The sequence below is a fragment of the Trichosurus vulpecula genome, chromosome 6 (genome assembly GCF_011100635.1).
Source record: "Trichosurus vulpecula isolate mTriVul1 chromosome 6, mTriVul1.pri, whole genome shotgun sequence".
NCBI classification, from domain to species: Eukaryota; Metazoa; Chordata; class Mammalia; order Diprotodontia; family Phalangeridae; genus Trichosurus; species Trichosurus vulpecula.
Window position 1 is genome coordinate 1,999,012 of NC_050578.1, and position 19,459 is coordinate 2,018,470.

The 19,459-nt window shown below is 44.7% G+C and overlaps 1 protein-coding gene across 1 annotated transcript in view; it reads left to right on the top strand.

Annotated features, from left to right (window-relative positions):
• The window catches only part of MICU3 (mitochondrial calcium uptake family member 3), an 85,502-nt gene that overhangs the window by 33,767 nt on the left and 32,276 nt on the right, over positions 1-19,459 (top strand). The window contains exons 6-10 of the mRNA XM_036763258.1: positions 3,012-3,043; positions 6,460-6,538; positions 9,335-9,382; positions 14,001-14,083; positions 16,967-17,038. Coding sequence (XP_036619153.1) covers positions 3,012-3,043; positions 6,460-6,538; positions 9,335-9,382; positions 14,001-14,083; positions 16,967-17,038 — 314 coding nt within the window. The remainder of the gene's footprint in view (positions 1-3,011; positions 3,044-6,459; positions 6,539-9,334; positions 9,383-14,000; positions 14,084-16,966; positions 17,039-19,459) is intronic.

The window sequence follows — 19,459 nt, forward strand, 5'->3', positions numbered from 1 at the left end:
CTCTGCCAAGAAAACCTCAAATGGGGTCATGAAGAGTCAGACACAACTGAAAATGACTGAACAACAATATAGAATATTAATATTTTATGGCCATTATAGTGTAATTGAAAATAACCCTTTCTTCTATAATACAAGATTAAGAAAGCAGTTTTGGCTAGATATGAGCTGATGTAATGGCTACATGTTATTGTGGAAAGGGCTTCAGGTGCAGGAGCAGCCAACTCTGGACCGCTTCACTCAGGATATCCAGTTTGTTTTTTTTCAGTCACATCCAACTCTACATGGCTCAGTCATGGCATGCAATTGGAAGAAGCATAGGGGAACACAGATCCTAACCCAAGAACTGGAGAGTCAGTACAATGAGAGTAATCTTTGTTCTAAAACCAGCCACAAAACCTAACCCAGTCCTGCCTCCAAACACCATGACTTGTGGGAGCATTGCCAACACCAGTCCTCTTCCTTAGAAGGCAATTCAAATATTCCCTGACAAGAGATGAGGGGTGGAGCAATGCTCAGGGAAGACTAGTAGCTCTGGTGTGAGGGCTGCTTCCCACTTTGGGTGTCCACTTGACCCAGCCAGCTCTCACCTGTGGCTCCAAGGAGCTGTAGCATGCTCAGCAGCCACACCCTGGCAAACTTTTTCATCAGACAAGTGAACCCAGGTTGAGGGTAACCAAGGGATTTTATATTCTTCAGTGAGTTAGAAGAGTGACTGCCCCAAGCACATGGAGATTTCCCCCAATGGAATCGGCAGATGAGAACAGTTTGTTCCAATGTCAGCTGAAATAGGCACTATGAAGTGATTAGACATTGAAGACACCAAGGTCATCCACTGCAACCCGAGCCATCACCAGTTGTCTTGACTTTATCTTGCCACTGGAAGAGTGAGGCCAACAGCTTCACCCAACTCTGCCTCACTTCAATCCAGTTCATGTGTGAAACACAAGATATCACCCATGCCATTTTACCTGCCTCAAAGAGGCAAGTGATGAAACAGCAGCTGCAGATACGCTAGGAACTGTAGTCACAACCCTGTGCACAGGTGGCCCAAGCCATAGGGTCATCTTCTTACTGGACTGAAACATCAGTGGGATTCAGCAGCCCCCTGGGTGTCAGAGCAGTCTTTTTTAAGGACTGCACTCCTTTCCTCCAGGTGTGAGGAAGGGGTTAGGAAAGGTACCCCCAAAATTGTCTGTTTCACCCAACCCTGGCTTGCTTACCACACTAGGTAGGGATCCCACCCTATAGTCAAAACACACAAAAAATACAAAAACCGTGCCAAATGTATGCTTGCCTAAAAGACTATTTTACAGAGAACTCATGCAAGGCAAGCACTCACATGGAGGTCAGAAGAAGCGATGTAAGGATACTCTCAAGGTCTTTCAGAACAACTTTGGAATTGATTTCATGACATGGGAGACACTGGCAAAGGACTACCCAGCAGATGACTGCCCTCTTCAAAGAAGGTTCTGTGCTCTATAAGCAAAGCAGAATTGTAGTAGCTCAAAAGAATCATGTAATGTGGAAATTTAAAGCCATCTCCACCCTAAATGTTCATGTGGTCTATTTGTGCCCTACCTATGGTAGAGCCTTCTGAGCTCATGCTGGTCTGATCAGCGGGAGTTGGACATACCGTACCTTGACTTCAACATAGTGAAGTCATTTTGGTCCTCTTTGAGAATGAAGGACAACAACCGGTGATGAGATGAAGTAGCGGTTCACTCAGATGGATGGCAAAGACTGAACTGATGTTATTTACCCTGCTGGCTCTGGAGAGAGGTCCTGAGCATCAAAAAGACAAGCCAACACTTCCATCAGGTCCATGACGCCAAGACTCCCTTTGCTGTTCCTTGAATCATATCTGAGGAGGTGAAGTCTGTATCGTGTAGCTTGGGAAGAATCTTTGTGGGCAATCTGGTGCACCATGATGCCTGTATTGTATGTTACCCAGATCTGCTCATCAAAGGGATTGAGACAGTGTTAAAGTTGATTTAGGATCTGACAAGCTTTTATTAGGCTTGGTAATGGTAGGCTCTGTGTGGAGATATGTGGAGTTAATGTGGTCTACTCAGAGTCACCCCTGACAGTGAGAGACTTCTTGACTTTTGTGAAGTCATCCATGTTGGGGTGCCAATGGTGTTAGCTTCACTGCTAGGCTTTCAGACATTTTTGTTATTGGCAAAGGGATCAAATCTTGGATTTCTCAGTTCTAAGAAAAGGATATCCATCTGACTTTTGCTAAAGAAAGAGACAAGGGATTGGCAGCAAATAAGAATAATAGAGAAAAGGTCAACACTAACAGAGCTTCCAAGGTCAATGAAACTGTTACGATGAGGGAGGAATAGAGGAAGGGAAGGAAGGAAAGAGGAGAGGAAGGGAGAGAGAGAAGAAGGGAATAAAAACTGTGATTCTGGCCTCTGATTGTTTGAGTTTCTTCATCTGTAAAATGGAATTTTACCTGCTTGCCCGGGCTGTCCTGAGGATTGAATGAGATATCTATAAAGCACTTAGCCCCATGCCTGGTTCACAGAGGGCACCGTATCAATGCGCGCTATTAGCTTCGGCTGTCGGGCGATAAATGTTTCAGCCCCATGGCATCTCAACTCAGTGAAGCCTTAGCGTATTCTGGCATGGGTATTTTAACTAGTGGGGTTGTTTGTTTGTTTACATCCCTGTGGTGTGCATGTGTGCCAGAGCTAAGCCTAAGATAAAACTAAGGAAGAATACAATTGTGTAAAGTGTTTCTCTTATATTGACATGCACTGGGGAGTCTTTACAATGGAGATAGTATAGATTTTTTAAAAAGCAACCCTTAGGTCCTAAACTTGTAATAAATGAGTGTTGTTTGTTGGGCAATGAATTATGAGTGGATTATAAAAGCAAAAGAAAGCATCTTATCAAATCTCAAGCTGGCTATGGAAACGTAAGTTGTTCTTACTGCACTGTTTGAATGAGCATTGCCTTATAAATCCTTGGCATTCATGTCCTAATTTTTTGTTTGCTCATTTTAGGTGTTAAACAGTGGAGATCACTTTCCAAACAGGTGAGAAGCATTTGGGGTGTCACTCACAGACTTGGCCTGCTTGATGGTGGTGGGTAATGTGTTTCAGAGGGAGCAAAAACAGTCCTGTTGTTCAGAGATATGTAAAACCTCCGAAAATACTGGGTCTGAAATGAATTGGGGACTTGGGCACCTGCTTTCACACACCCCAGCCTTCTCTCCCACCCCCATCCTTCCACCTCCTGTCTCCAGATTTCTAGAACCTCTCTTCAGCCTGCAGGTGCCTAGGTTTTATGGTAGTCCTGGAGAAGGAGGAGGATGAGGAGGAAGAAGAAGAAAAAAGCATGCATTTTTTACCCAACACATTCTGATGAGATCAATGCTTATTATACTGGCCTCTGCTTCTATGGGAAGGCAGAACTGAATGTTCTCTTGGCTTCAGCCACAGGTTGAGAAACAATCTCAATCGTGTAGAGCTCTTTGAACCCTGGCATGACATTCAGCACCAGCATCCAGGGACAAAACTTTCCCCTAGTGGGTGGCCAGATCACAGATACATTTGTCCATTCAGTACTCCAGTGTGTCTGTGATCCTTCAGATCCTCTCCAATGAATCAGATCAAAGCCCAGCTATACCTGCGTCTTCTGTCTCTGGGCTCCCAGTGTGTTGGAGGCCCTCCTTGATTTCTCCTGACACCCATTCACAAAGCTGGACTTGGTTTAATTTAGATTGTCAGAGGATCCATTCCCCTGGAAAAAGCAGTCCTGAGTGAAGAATTCAGGGAAAGATGCAGCTAAGTTATTAAGTTATATTCATTCCCTTTAAAAAGCTCATGCCAAACTTGGAAGAGGACAGGCGTGAAAAGTGAGGGAGAGGAGGAAAGAAGGAAACAGAGAGAGAGAAAGAGAGAGAGAGAGAGACAGAGAGAGAGAGAAGAAGGGAGGGAGAGAGAGAGGGAAGGAGGGAGAGAGAGAGAGAGAGGGAGAGAGAGGGAGGGAGGGAGAGAGGTGGGGAGAGACAGACAGACAGAAAGACAGAGAGAGACAGAGTTTCAATCCTAGTGCAGTTGTGGGTCCAGGAGTTTGGGCCATTAGCCACACCTGCTGTGCCTTGCAGAAATGCAGCCCTGGCACCTCACAGCCTTTTGAGTGGCAAGAACAGCACAGCCACATAAACCTTTAGTCAAATGCTTTGGCAAGTCAGGCATTCTCTGCATTAAAAATAAGGAAGCTTTTCAGTGAAACTCCCAGGGACTCTTGGCCCTCTTGGACCTTCTGTTGAGTAAGATCAACAGGTAACCAGAGCCACCCAGTAGGGTCTTCTTCAGTTTGGAAGTCCAGGACCCCACACCACCTTAAGGAAAAAGGTAAAGCCTTCCCCTACCTTCAACTAAACAGACCCCGAGGAGCAGAATATAACTCAGCCCCACCCCATAAGACTCTCATACCTCAAGAATTAGGCAAACCATAAAGTCACACTTGGATTCCACAGCAGCCAGTCTCCTAGCCGTGCCTCCCAGATAACTAACATCTCTTTGGGAGATTACTTAGAGATGTGGAATCCTGAGAGACAAATGCTCTATGGCCAGTGGTGGCTGCTGGTGATGCTAGTGCCATGGTCTTCTCGTATGGAGGACATGCCACCAACATGTCTGGTCACAGAGGAACCCCAAGGAAGTTCTGCACAGCCAGCAGAACACCGAGCAGGGCAGCAGTAGTTGATAATGGCATCAATAATACATTACGAGTAAATCCTCTGTGACCCTGTGAAGCCACATAACGTGTCAAGGGTACTTACTCAAACCATTTGGTCAATCAGTGAAACAGATGAGGTACGCAGCCTGCACAGTAGCATAGCATTTGATAAGTGTCCCCAAACACCCCAGATATGGGGGAAAGACTGAAGAAACTACTAGGGAAATGTCCATCAATCTTGCAGAAACTAGGTATAGACCAACACTTCAAGCCAGGTACCCAGAGAAGCTCCAAAAAGACACATGACCTAGATATAAAAAGTCATATCATCAGCAAGTTAGAGAAACAGCTAAGGAATTGCCTTTTGGATTTATGGATAGGGGAAGATCTCACAAGATACAATGGATAATTTTGATTTAATGTTAGAAACAAATCTAAAATTAGAAGGAAAAAAATCTTTGCTACAAGTTCCTCTGAGAAAGAGCTCACATCCAAAATATAGATATATACATACATATATATGTATATGTATATATGAAACCAATTCAAATTCATAAGAATAAGAGCCATCCCCTATTGATAGTCAATGAATGTAAACAAGCCGTTTTCAAAGTAAGAAATCCAAGCTACCAACAATCCTACAAAAAATTCTCTATATCACTAGTAATTAGAGAAATTCAAATTAAAGCAACTTTTAGACTTTATCTCACAGCAGGTAACAAAAGAGGAAAATGACAAATGTTAAAAGATCTGGGGAAAAGCCAGCACTCTGGTACCTATACATGTTAGAAAGCATATTGGAGGTATGCCCAGAGAGTTACCAAACTCAGCATGTATACCCTTTGGCCCACTGATACCACTACCAAAGAAATCAAAGAAAGAAGAAAAGGATCTATACGGTACAAACATAGTTATAGCAGCTCTTCACAGGGTAGCCAAAAATTGGAAACTAACGACTTGTCCTATTGGGGAATGGCTAAACAAATTGTGGCAGCATGTGGCCGTCACAACACACCAGGTGAAGAGCAAACCGGAGTGGACCAGGAGAACAAATTACATGATGACAACATTGCAGGGGAAAACCACTTGGAAAGACTAAAAACTATGATCAATGCAATGATAAACCACACGTCCGAGAGAAAGCAGAGGAAACACCTCCAGAAGGAGGGAAAAGGTATAGAGCTTCACATGCAGAGAGAGACAGACATCTTTGCATGTAGCTAATGTGGGAAACTTGTCTTGCTGAACTACGTAGATATGTACTGAGAACTTTATGTTGTTTTTTTTTTAATTTGTTGGGGAGGTAAAGAACAGATTAATTTTAAAATAATTATTAATTTAAAATTGTAATATTAATTTTAAAAAAAGAAACTATCTGGTGGCATTGTCTGGCCAATCACCCGTTTATAAAGTTGTCCCCGTGAAAACAACTATCCCATTAGGTCCCATGATTTCTCAGAATTCAATAACCGGCTAGGAGGAGTGTCTCTGCATTTACTTACTTTCTGTCACAATGTTTCACTTTCTTTAAATGAGACACCTGCTTCACTCCCTTGTTAGTGGCCAGAAGAGAATAATAAAAAATATATAGGGAAAGAAAAGAGGTGTGTGGTGTGTGTGTGTGTGTGTGTGTGTGTGTGTGTGTGTTTAAATTCCATCTTTCTCAGTCAGAACATTTGTACATAGTTATTTAAATAACTCATCCTATTTGGTAGGTTGAATTTTTTTTTTGCCTCATGCTCAATAATTAAAATATTTTTATAGGAATTAAATGAAATGCTTAAAGAAACACCACCAGCTTGGAAGGGATCATCAAAACTTTTTCGAAATCTTAAGGAAAAAGGTAAATTAATTGCTAATTCTTGTTACTCTGGCTTTTTATGACACTGCTTTACATTGACAGATTTGGGGAATGTTTTTCTAAAAGCAATTCAGCTTTATTTTTCAAGGGGCCAGAAGTATCAAGACCAAAAAGAAAAATCATCTGATAAAGAATTGCTTATACCAAGTCGCGCAAAACCTATGTCCTTCCTTCCATGCTGTTTCACAATGCAGAATGGAAGTTTTCTCAAGGAACATGGAAATGGGCTTTGATGAAGTCATTTGGCAGCTTGCCGGAGGATGTTCTCTCCAGGCTCTCCATCCTCTTAATGCCCCTCCAATAGAACACAACAATTTGCAGCTTCTTTTCCACTTCAATCCATTTTATTGATGGCTTTGGGTTTGCATCCCGTCCTTAAACTCTCTGTCACCACCTTCCCTTGTAGCAAGGAAAGGCTGTTAAGGCAGATCCCAGGCCCTGACCCCAGGAGCTGTGTCCAGCAGAGACGTCAGGGCCTGCCCTGGCCTCAAGCTCCAAGCCACTCTCAGCTTCACTGGGCTCTTGGCGTCTTCTTCCTGACCTTGCCACATACATTTTGTATTCTAATTCCTGGCTCTGCTGGTTGCCTCTGCCCCAGCTCAGACAGATATTCCCATGGGAAATGACTTTTTAGAGGAAATGTTTTGTTAAGCAAAGCCCATTTCCACAGGATCCCTAATTCAGGTGTGTTCAGGCTCTTTGTGATCCACATGTGTTTTTGTGACAGAGATGGAGGATTTAGGCTCTCAAAGCAAACCTAGTCAGAATTTCTCCTACACAAGCTTATCCACAGGGCTCTGCACCCCACATGCTCCACATTCCTTGTCCATGAAATGAACCGAACAATGATTCCTCTCCCTAACTCACAACGCGTTAAAGGATTGTGTCTGCTTGCAGTAGGTGGTCTCCATTTTCTCCAGTCTTGGAAGCTTGGAAGGCATCTGGCACTCCAGGGTATTCTTGAATAGCTGGTGTTTTTCCTTTCTGTCTGTCCCTGAATATCTCATGGCAGACCTTTTTTTTCTTGGTAAAATTGTGACTGGCCTCCTAGGTCCAGGACATATATATCTTATGCCTCCTCTGCATCCTCCCTATACATGAACCCTAGCTGAGTTTGCATAAGTGCCGGTCCTCTTGGGGTCAGTAAGTGCCCCAGATTTTCTTTCGTCGTTAATAGGGATTCTTAGATAACAAGCAGATGTTATTGACTGATTCTCGAACCTCTTTGTTCTAAATATCCCCCAGGCAAAGGGGATCAAGAACCCATGGCCAAGCTTGGCCCACCACACATCCATTTTCTTCTCTCTTTTCTATGTTTCAGTCCATTTTTGCTTTTCTTCTCTGAATGATCCTTATGGCCTCTAAGTACTGGGCCTTCTCAATGCACAGTGGCTATCCCAGAATCCTTTTCCCAGAGCAGCCAAGCAGAACTATCTGCCAAGAAGTCACAACGTTTTCATCTAAATGAAAGAAGAGAAGGTCTTCAAGGCCTTTGGGTGAGCTCCCTTCCCAAGCCTCACTGTTCTTCATCATTGCTTTAGTCCTCCACAAAAAGGCATGAAGACTGGTGGGTAATGTCACGAGGCTTGACAGCCCTTTGTTAAGCATCTGAGCCCTAGAGAGGAGAGAGAAAGGTTCATTTTAGGTCTTGGTTTCTCAGTCTTCACTCGACCCAACCAGCCACAAGTCCTGGTTTTGTTTGGAGCAGCCAGAAGCAAGAGCCTAGCCACAGGCCGATGCTTCTAAACTGCTTGGAAATCTTCTCTTTACTAGGTCAGAGGGAGCACAGGAGCCTTTGCTCAAATTCAGTAACCATTCCCATTTGAACACACACACACACACACACACACACACACACTCACACGCATGCTTTTTTAGAAGACCATACTTAAGAGCCATTTCTCCTTCCCATGACTGGGAAGCATTAAGGAGCCGCTGCGAGGAGTGCCTGCAGGCCCCAGCCTGCCATCTTTCTGAAGCCCAACAGAAGTCACATTCCTAAGCAACACCTAGTATGACAACAGTGTATTCCTGCCTTCCCAAGTGGCTGAGCACGGTTTCTCCGTCCTCTGTGCTGTTTTATGTTAATAGTATACATCGACGGCCAATTATCAAAGTGATTTTAACAAGAGGCTGTGGGAAATGGATCATTCTTCCTTTTTCTCATCTTTGGAACAGCATCAATAAGTTAATAAATGACTAATGATTAGTAGTAGGAGCAGTGCCCATAATAGGCCTTTCCATTTGTATTAATAAGCATTAAGAAGAATTTGACATAACTTTACCTAGGGAGTATGAATATATGTCTCCTCTTATGAATCACTTGATATTAATTGTCAGAAGATATCAAACAAATTTCTTTGTTGTAGTGATGAAAGAATCACATATGATCATACTATATGCATTCGAAACATTTTTGTTTGAGAAGAGCCTTTAAGTGTGTATTGCACTGTATTGAATCACACGCTTTTTTATAGATAAACAAATAATACAGTGGGATCTTGTGGTCTTTGTACTTTTCAATAAATTATATGAATGTGAAAAAAAAGAAAAGGAGGGATTCAAGTCCATCTGGCTCTGGTTACAATTTCACTAAGCAGCATATTCTAATCTAACCCAAAATTTAACACGTGCTAGAGAATTGTCATCTCTCCTTACCTATTCTCTCTGTAGGCAGAACATTTCCATCCAAGAATGTGTGTATATCAATACTTAAAGAAAGGGTAAGATTGTGCCTGTTTTCTATGAATCAGAGCTGATGGGTTTTTTTCTTCCTAGGTGTGATTTCTTACACAGAGTACCTGTTTCTTTTATGTATTTTAACAAGTAAGTATTGGTTACAATCTATTATTTTGCTGGTGTGAACATTTCCTACTAATGACAGCTGGATGGGGGGGAGGGAGTCAGGTGTAGACCTAAGATTCCAAACAGCCTTGGGCGTCTGCCTTGTGTCTTGTGGTAGAATTCAGATCCCAAAGCACAGGGTCAGGACTGCTAAGTATCATCCTAGGAGGATGCCATGGGAGGAGCCCACAAGTTCACACACAACATTTACTTACAGGTATTTGTATACGTGTTTTCTTGGGGGCAGGGATGCTCTTGTATTCTCTTTGTCTTTGAATCCACAACAATGACAAACACTTTCTAGGAGCTCAGAAATACACATTCTCAAACTTGTGTCTGTGGGGTCAACTTATAACTCAGCGAGCATTTATTAAGTGCCTACTATGTACTTGGCACCCTACTTAGTGCTAAGGATACAAAGAAAGGCAAAAGGCAGTCCCTGCCCTCACAGTCTAATGAGGGAGACCACAAACGAGTGACTATGTAGAAACAAGCTAAGAAACAGGATAAATTGAAAATGCTGGGCAGAGGGAAGGCATCAGCAAGCCCTCAGGCACAGTGAGACCACCTCGCCCTGTTGCATCTCTTTGCCAACTAGATGGCATATGACAGATGCCATTCATTGTGAGTGGCCTTAAGTGGAGGTGCCAGAGTATTTGGTTTGGTTTAAAATATTAAAGGTATGAGAGAATGAGAAGCCTTAGTAGAATGATAAGAGGTTGGGGAAAAGGGAGCTAACGTAAAATTGTGTCACCTATCCTTGTTCAAGGATGGACAATGGTGATGGTGGTAGAAGCACAGCGGGTACCAATAATAGAATGAGAGAAGAGGGTGCTCAGGGAGGGGGACACAGAGCCTTCACGTCACACCCTTCAAATGCTTGAATGCTCGAAGGATCCCTGATGTTGAGGAATGAATCTTCCCTCTCCGAGCAGACAGCAGACCTGCTACAACTTAATAGATGGTCTGGCAGGTTGTTGTGACCTATTAGACCAGAGCCCCTTGAAACTGAGCCTTTCCAAATAGCCTGGCATAAACCCAGGCCCCATCCAGAGGAGCCCTTGGAGGGAAGCATGGGTAGAGGATTTGCTTTAGGGCATGCAAAGAAATCAGGGGAATAGAATGCCTAAAGTTGGAGTAGCCCGATGTCTGAGAACAGGATCCACCAAGGTAAGGAAGACCAGATAGATGGGGGGAGTTGGGCATAATCAAGTTACATGTGGCAGAAGCTGCCTCCAGGCAGTGTGGTGGAGGCGAAGGGACGCTGGATCGGCACCAAAGGGGGCTGTGTTCAAATCCCAACTCTGCCACCTACTCCCTGGGGGCCTTGGCACAAGGGACTTAGCCTTTATTTCTTCCTCTGTAAAATGAACAGGCTTGACTAGCTGAGGGCTCTCCCAGCACTAACCCTAAAGTCATTTTTGTACCAGTCTATGTAGCCAAGGTGGCCAAAGCCCTGTGGCAGTTGGGGGAGGGCGTGGTCACATCTGTGTGGACTGTGTAGCAGTAACCCCCCCACCCATGCTTCCTGAACCTTCTGGTGCTCTAGAGTCTTTAATATGCATTAACACTGGGCTCCTCCGCTACCATCTGTTGTTCTGTGTTACCTTTGTTCTCCCCACTGCCAAATACTGATGATGCTGACTTTCTTTCCATTTGTATTTACAAATCTTCTTCACCGGATTTAGCACTGGATCTAGGAGGCAGCCACAGACATACCTGCAACAACGGGAGAGTCCTTCTTTCTTGAATATGCTTCTCAATGAGGTTTAGTGAGCTTGTCTTTATAACGGGCCTGGTCTTAAGCAAGGTGTCATGATTTGTAAAAGTTGCCAATGCACATTTCGACAGTGGAAGGTGAGGGAGGGGGCCTGGACCTTTCCCATTGCAAGGCTCAAGAGGTTCACAACAGAGAATGACAATCTATGGGAAGGGGGTCCCCTTTTTGAACGTAGTTGTCTTAAAAGAGAAGGTCAAATGTTTCAAAAAAGACATTCGGGCTGATGTCTTTGAAGGATGACTTCAGGTTTTCTTTTTAAAAGGCTAAGACAGCTAATTCAGCCTTTCAGCTTCTTGGCTGGCCATGTATGGTGCGAGGGGCATCTCAGGGAAACTTTAAGGACTCTGACTCAGCTATTTTTGTTTTAGTTTCCTTACTGCTGGCACTTCTGAACCTTTAGGTACATGATGAGGTGGCTGCCTTGGACACAAAATCACAGTGTCTCCCTCCTCCTTGATGCTGGGGCCTCTCAATGGAATCACAGTCTTAAGAATTAACTGCTGCATCTGGCCTCAGCCATTCCTGCCACACCTATCTGGGTTAATGTTGCACTAACTTTTTATAAAAGCTGTCGTTCTTTCATAGGACATTTTTATAGCAAGATTTTAAAGATTTTTTTGGTGACCATGTTATCCCCAGTGCCTTCTTTTCCCTTACACTGGCTTTTTCTTTTAAGTCTATTTTAACAAGCCTAGGCAGCTAGATTCATGGAACTTAGACCTGTCTATCTGGAGTCTTTTTCTCTGACCCCTCAACTGTGCCTTGGACTAACGCCCCAACTTCTCAAACAAGGAACTGTCTTCTGGATGGATAGTTCTCCTAGCAAATACTACAGCAAACGTGGGAAGGAGAGAGAAATGCCTTCTTCTCCCCCTTACTCTACAGATAGAATGTTACAGAAACAGACCAGCACTGGAGTGGTCCTGTGGGGTTAGAGCATGTAATTGTGGCCAGTATAGAGGCAAAATCCTTCTGGCTTCTCTACAAGTAGTTCCTGGCCTGCACCCGCCACAACTACTGATCTCTCTAGAGCATAGCTATTTAAAGCTCCCTGGGCCATGGGCCATGCCCAGCCTAGCCAAGTGTGTCGCTCCTGATTTACTTAGAGAAAGACGTTCACACTCCCCTCAGTTATTAACATCTTGGTACCTCTTGGCCAATATTATCTGTTTCCTATACTATGGACACTGGGGCAGGGGGATAGGGATGGCAAGTCCCCTCCACTCATACTTTTGATATTCCTAAAGTGTAGGTGTGACCACATCGACCCCAGTTCAAGAAGCTTAATGGCTCCCTGTTGCCTTGAAGATACAGTACAAATACCTCCGGCGTGTGAAACTCACAATCTGGTTATGTCTCGTCCATTTCAGGTAGAATTAGCTCCAGTCTGGCTGGACCACTCATTATTTCCTGTACGTGACTTTGTATCTCTTAGGCAATCGGAAGGGCAGGCTGATCCGAGGAATGCCATCGATAAAATCTTCCTATCTATGCATTTAAAATATCTATGACATATATTTATGGTATTCACCAAATTTAGCATCACTTTAATATTTAGTGATTTTTAAACTATAATCACCATTACCTGATATCCTAGAAAATATCCCCGATTCTTCTAGACTATTTTACCCTGTAGTTATAAAATTTCTGACAAAGAACTACGTCACTATATTGCATCCTATTCATTAATAGAGGTGTCACTGTCAATAGTGTGTGTGTGCACGTGCATGCATATGCAGACATGCACACAATGCACACGTGGCTGATCCTAGCACACACACACACACACACACACACACACACACACACGCATGCACCTAGACCTATAAAATGGCGACTGAGGAAGATGATCTGTAAGACTCTGGATCTCACCATCTTGTTTTCCTATAGTTCTCAAACGCTTTTCCCTTGGAAAAATATTTGCCAGTATGCTAAACAGAAAGGTAACATCCCTCCTGAGTTACTCTCCCAACTCACATTCATACTTGTAGGTTGAGGACCAAAATGGTGGCTACCGCTTCAGGTTCTAAGGTACCCTATACGTGCCTGCTCCTACTGTTGTAGGTCATGAGCCCCCACCAGTGTGCCTCTGATTAACAATCAGCCAATAGACTACAATTAGTTCTTAGCAAAGGTTTTTACTCAGATGGCACGTCAAGAACAATAATTAGAAAACGTTCCCTTTTTAAAACTTGCAACAAATGTAGACAACCACAACCCTAAATGGCAGTGATGTGTAGTGCGCATGCATGGCAAAGGTGCTCCCAACTCCTGGGCTTATGGGATCTGAACAGCTTCCCTCTCTTCCTAGAGCCTCATGCAACTCCCCTTAACTGCTATGGTTCACTTAGGGTCTGCTCCTCTCCATGGTCCACTCTCAGTTGCTAGAGTTCACTCTCTTCAAAGCTTTTTATTGTCTCAAGAGACTGTCTCTCTCTACCCATGCCTACTTGGACTATTTGTTTCAGTTCTCTGCTAGATGTAGTATTTCCTCTTGGTCTAATAACTTCTCTTCAAGACCATGAAGAGAGCAGCAAGAAAAGAGAGAAATTCCATTCTTTCCTTCCACAGGCTTTCAGTATCTCCAAGTCTCCCTTTAACACCTCATTAACACTGTGATTCATTCTAGGCCTTCTGGGACTCTGGGAGCTGGGAACCCCATCCCTTAGAGAAACAGATGCATAAAATGCATATGGTGTGGTGACTGTGTGAACTAACTGGTGGTTGGAAGTCTGTGTCTGCGGAAAATGAGTGAATGCATTTTATAGCTTACAGTACATTGTGCTGATCTCATGGATCCCTTTTCTACTCTTTTGGCAGAGCCTCATGCAGGTTTTAAAATAGCTTTCAATATGTTTGATACTGATGGCAATGAGATGGTGGATAAAAAGGAGTTTTTGGTGGTATGTAAATTAGTATTGCCTTTGATCATTATTAAAATAGTTCATTATTTCATTTCATGTTTGAATGCTAGCCAGTGCAATAGAACAGGAAGGAAATATATAGAAATATGTCCTGTCATTGGAAAGGTCTCAATTGAATACAAAGTATGAAACGGTTACCCTTGTTTTTCATATTTGCTAATGTTTACAGTGTGCTTGAGACTCTACATTTGTGTGTGTTTAATCCCTGCACACATGCCCCATCACACCTTCACGTGCAAGCGTACATATAATAATTCTTTAATCTTTGGAGATAATGTTGCTATCTCTATGGACAGACTATGTCTGAGAAAATTGAAATCTAGTTTCTGCTTCACTCTGTGTACATGAAAAGGTTGTCCTTTGATTTGCTGCCATGGCTTCTCAGTAAAGCTGAGGGGTTTTTTTTTTTAGCAGTTTTGCCTCCTGCATGATGCATGTTTGTAAAGTGGCCAACCTCCCCTCTGATTGTGCATGCTGTATTTGTCTGCCTTGTTCCCTTCTATCCTGAGCTGGGCTGGCTGTTCTTTAAAGCTATACCCCATCATGTCCTTGGGGCATCTTCGTGCCTGCTGGGTCACTCCTGACCTCTCTCAATCGTAGGAATTAGAGTATATGCGCACACCTCCCTAAGCCAGATTTAGATCTGGAAAGGGCTTTAATCCAACCCCCTCATTTTACAGAAGTGGACACTGAGGCCCAGAGAAGGGAGGGACTACTGGTAATCCTTGGCATCTGTTCTTGCCAGCCCTTCTTTCTGGCTACTTGAGCTGACCTTACTTTTGAGGATTCTCTCTAGCAGCTTTTTCTTGGTCACCTTCATTGGCACTTGTCTTCTCCCACCACCACCACCACCACCTTCACTCACCAATGGTTTATAAAGACTACTCAACTCAGCCACCCCACTAACTTGAGTTACTGTTTGTATGTACCTCTAAACACATGTCTCCCAAGTTGCTAGAAGCCCCTGTCTTGAACCAACTCCCCTTTCTCTTAACCAGCTGAAAGGGCAAATCTTTGTCCTGTTAAAACCCAAAGTAGGCTGTCCCAAGCCAAGCTCTTTGTAACTACTCCCCTGTCCCCCAAACCTGAGCTCTGTGCTCCCTGCAGAGGGCTTTACCCTCCTCCAGATGGCTCCACACTGCAATGTTAGGAGATGCTTTCTCCTTTGTCCTACACTCGGTCCTAACTGTAATTCCTCAATGATATTTTCTGGATTGGTCTCATCTCTAATGACCTAAAATCCTAGTCTGATAAAATCTTACACCTATGGCCTAATTAGTACATTGATAGGCTTAAAAAACTAATTATACACTAAAAAGCCCAACATACCACCAGAGCTCATTTTACTGGCCTCTAGCTTCTAGCTCATACTGTTGATTTTGCAACATGGTCATGGGTTATAGGAGAGCTCCTTGTGGGTACAGTTAAGTCATGAAAGACCTACAGAAACCGAGTGGTTTGAAGGTTCTGCATGAGCCTGTAAGTATGGCCATCCCTCCACAGATAGAAAAAGCATCCTTCTGGGTTGTGGAATCCAACACCATGGCTCCTAGAGGAGAGGTGTAATATATAAGCCCTGGGGTTGGGACAGCAGCACCCGTGTCCAAACAAGGCTTATAAGGAGCTCCAAGATGTGGGCTGCTCTAATGGTGGCTGCTGCTGAGGCCCGGGCTATCCTGGGAAATGTATCTAACAGAGGAAGGCAGACCGCACCCAGAGCTTTCCTGCAGGCCCCTCTGCTTCCATTAGCAGCCCCAGAAGAGATCCAGGAAGGCCTTGAGTCATCACCACTGGCCTAGGCTCTTTTAGGCGGCCTTCCTTCGCAGCCAATGACCCAGGTTTTGTACATTTCACATCATGTCAGTGCTAATGAAATTAACCATAGTTGGTAAAGTGGCAAGTTGTAAGGTTCTTTTAAACAATAGAGAAGCATAATTATTAATATCTCAGTGACCTCTGTGGAGAGACCTTGAAGTAAAAGGGAAGAGGAATAGATACCTTCCGGGCAATTAATGGGCGGCACTGGGCCTGGAAGCAGGAGCGGACTCTTGCCTCAGTGTCCTTACCTGTCAGATGGGGATCATAATAGCCCCTACCTCGCTGGTCATTGTCAGGATCCAATGAGATGGTATTTGAAAAGTGCCTAGCACAGTGCCTTTTATCAACAGTGCCTACTATCATTATCAATGGTACTGAGGAGTTACCTGGCACACTGAGAAATTAAGAGACTTTATCAATTGCTTTACTGAAATGTAGCTGACCTCCATGTGTAAGCATTCCCTTGGCATACAAGTCCAGTGACCTCATGTGACCTGAGCTTGATGAATCCATGAGGCCTGGGGGGCCTCTGGTGGGACCTTGGGCAATATCGTGTATTATACAGAGCTCTGACCCAAACACACAAGTCCTGGCATCCACACTCATGAGCCATGTTATCCTGGGCGAGTCACCAGACCAAGGCCTCATTAAATTGAGAGCTCGAGAGGGCCTCCCCCTTTTCTGTGAGATGAGGCCAAGAGGAATGACACCCAGGTCCCTGGAACCCAAATTGAAACACCTTCTATTCTACCGATGCATTGAACTGCTATCATCTGTGAAATAGGGGTGACAGTCCTTGTATTGTGTGACTCACAGATTATTCTGGGAAATGCTGTGTCCAGTTCAAAGGGCTCTAGTGAGGCAGGATGCCCAAATTTCAGTTGTCCCTCTGTAAAATGGGGGGATAGCACCTGGCCTCACCCCTTCCCAGGGTTGTTAAAAGAAGAGTGAATGTCTGTACAATCAGAGCAGGTCGGGGGAGATGGTTAACAAACCAAAAGTGAGGCCTTGGGAAGTATAACATCTGATTCTTGTCATTTTCAGCTTCAAGAAATATTCAGGAAAAAAAATGAAAGGAGAGAAGCAAAAGGAGACGAGGAAAAGCGGGCACTGTTGGTAAGGGCCCTTCTGTCCTTCTGTGCTAGGCCTGGGGCAGGCCCCAGTCCCTGGGCTCAGAGAATCCTGGCATGGCTGAGCCTAGAGTGTTCCCCTGCCCTTCTCCCTGCCAAGGGATACATGGGCACATCCACTCCCCTGTCCTGCTCCCTGCCAAGGGATACACGGACACATCCACTGGCGCTGGGTGTCGGCCTTCTTATGAGGCATGGTGATGGGCTGTCACTGTCACAAGAAGTGTCAGTAGTCCATTAAGGCATTTTGAGTGGCAGCAGGATCGAAAGGACCATCAATGGAAGCATATGACTTTCTTCAGGGGAAAATGTAAGGGTGAATTTATTTTACACTTAGTTTCCTCTGCCAAAGTCTTCCTCTCCCTTGGTCCCCTCCAGGCTATGCCAGACTGTGGATCTTGGTCGCAGATTCCATGTCTGCCAGGCTTGGTGAGAGTTATCACCAGAAGCTGGAGTTCTCATCTCCAGTATCTAGAGAAGAGCAACTGCCAGGGGCTGGAAGGGCTGAGAGCTGTTGGCAGGCCAGCCCAGGAGGAGCATCCATTTTGTGTCTCCAGGCCATTTCTGAGGCTCTTGGTCCAGCCCCATGCTGTGCCACTGGGTTAGATAGTAGGCCAAGTTTGCCTGAGTAACACCTAATCACAGTGCCCTAAAGTGGTGGTTGCCAACCTTTTGAGTCATCTACCACCATCAAGACTTCTTTTTCCCTTGGTAGGCATGCAGGGGATTGGGAGGGATAATCTTCCTGGTGGCATCTGTGGATCTGCTTCACTCAGGGTGAAGTCACAACTGCTCTGAGGGGCCACTGTCCATCTTCAAAGGGGAGAAGGGTTTGGAAACTTGCAGAAGAACTGCCAAAGCGGGTGGAGTCAGGGAGGATGGGGTTGTCGTAGTGGTGGGGATATGGTGGTGCTAGAGATGAGCTTCATGGTTGACTATCATGGGGAGGTTGGCATGGGATATGGGCCACCTTCCTACCCTTTGACTGGTTCATCACACACCCCTTAGAGTCAGGCCCTACACCTCAGAGCCCAAGGAATTGCCCTAGTGCAATTCAAGAATTGTTTCTGAGGGTCTGCTGGAGCCCAGGCAGGAGCTAGATGCTGGGGATACAGTTGAAAAAATACAGAGTTTCCTTTCCCCAATGCAGGATGAATACCAAGCTTCTTGATGGGTGGGAAGGGCAGAGCATGTTGATGGGACTTCTTGGGAGTCTCCTAGGAGAAGCTGCAGAGGGAAAGGACCACAGGCATGGAAGCAATGTACATAGGCTCAGGCTGGAGATGGACTGCAGTGTGTAGGGCTCAGCACCAAGGCCAGCGCTTCACCCATCAGTCAGCGGTACCAATGACAGAGTTGCCATTCCTGCTCAGCATCATAAAGAGCGATTGCAGATTGCTAGTTTGGACACTTTAAAAACCATGGGTATATACACATATACGTGAATACATGAGTGCATATATCCATATACGTGTGTGTACGTACGTATATGCACACACACCTCTCAGGGAAGCTGCTTTAAAAATGCCCTTTACTCTTTGAAGAAGATGGGATTTCACTTTCTCCACTAATGCAGATCCAAGGCCCTGTGAACCATTCACTCTCGGGGAGGCTCCTGTGGACCTGTGTCCTCCTCTTCCTCTTTTTAGGGCTTCTCCAAAGGGAAGCAGCACTAATGAGCCCAAGGAAACAGGGCAGACAACCACCAAAAATGGTTGTACCGTTATTCAGTGTCATAGAGGATAATCCAAACTAGCCAGGGGAGGCCTCTTATAATTAGCGAAAAGTCTAAATTTGGAGGGTTTGTGTTAGTGATTTTACTTTCACCTAGACACAAGAACCAGGCTAACAAGATATTACCCAGCATAGGTAACTAGGGCACTTGCTTTTATGCATAGATAGGAAGTGCATTGTGGTGTCATGGATCAAATGGTGGCCTTAGAGTCAGCAAGATCTGAGTTCAAATCCTGCCTCTGACATGTATTTGTATGTCCACAGGTGGGTCACCTAACTTCCTTAAGCTGCCAGTAACTCTCTAAGACATCTCCAAGGTTAGAGGTGGCCACCATCTGGATCTGCATTGGTGAAGAGAGTCTCACCCTAGTAACTTGTCTATTGCTGGTTTCCGCTTGTTTCCTCCACAATTTGTGTCATTCCCCTTCGGTCCTCTACATTCCAAGAACATGGTCCTAGCTGCTGTTTCCTGGACTGGATGGTCTACATCCCACTTCTGTGTACAGGCCGCCCAGACTGCCCCTCATTCCTGCCATGCTCTCCCTCCTTAGTGCCACATCTGGAAATGCCTAGCTTCCTTCACTGCCCAGCTCAGGGGCCCCTCCCCACCTAAGGAAGACTTTTCCTCACCTCTGTTGCATGTGCTCCTTCCCTCCTCAAATTTTTCTAGACT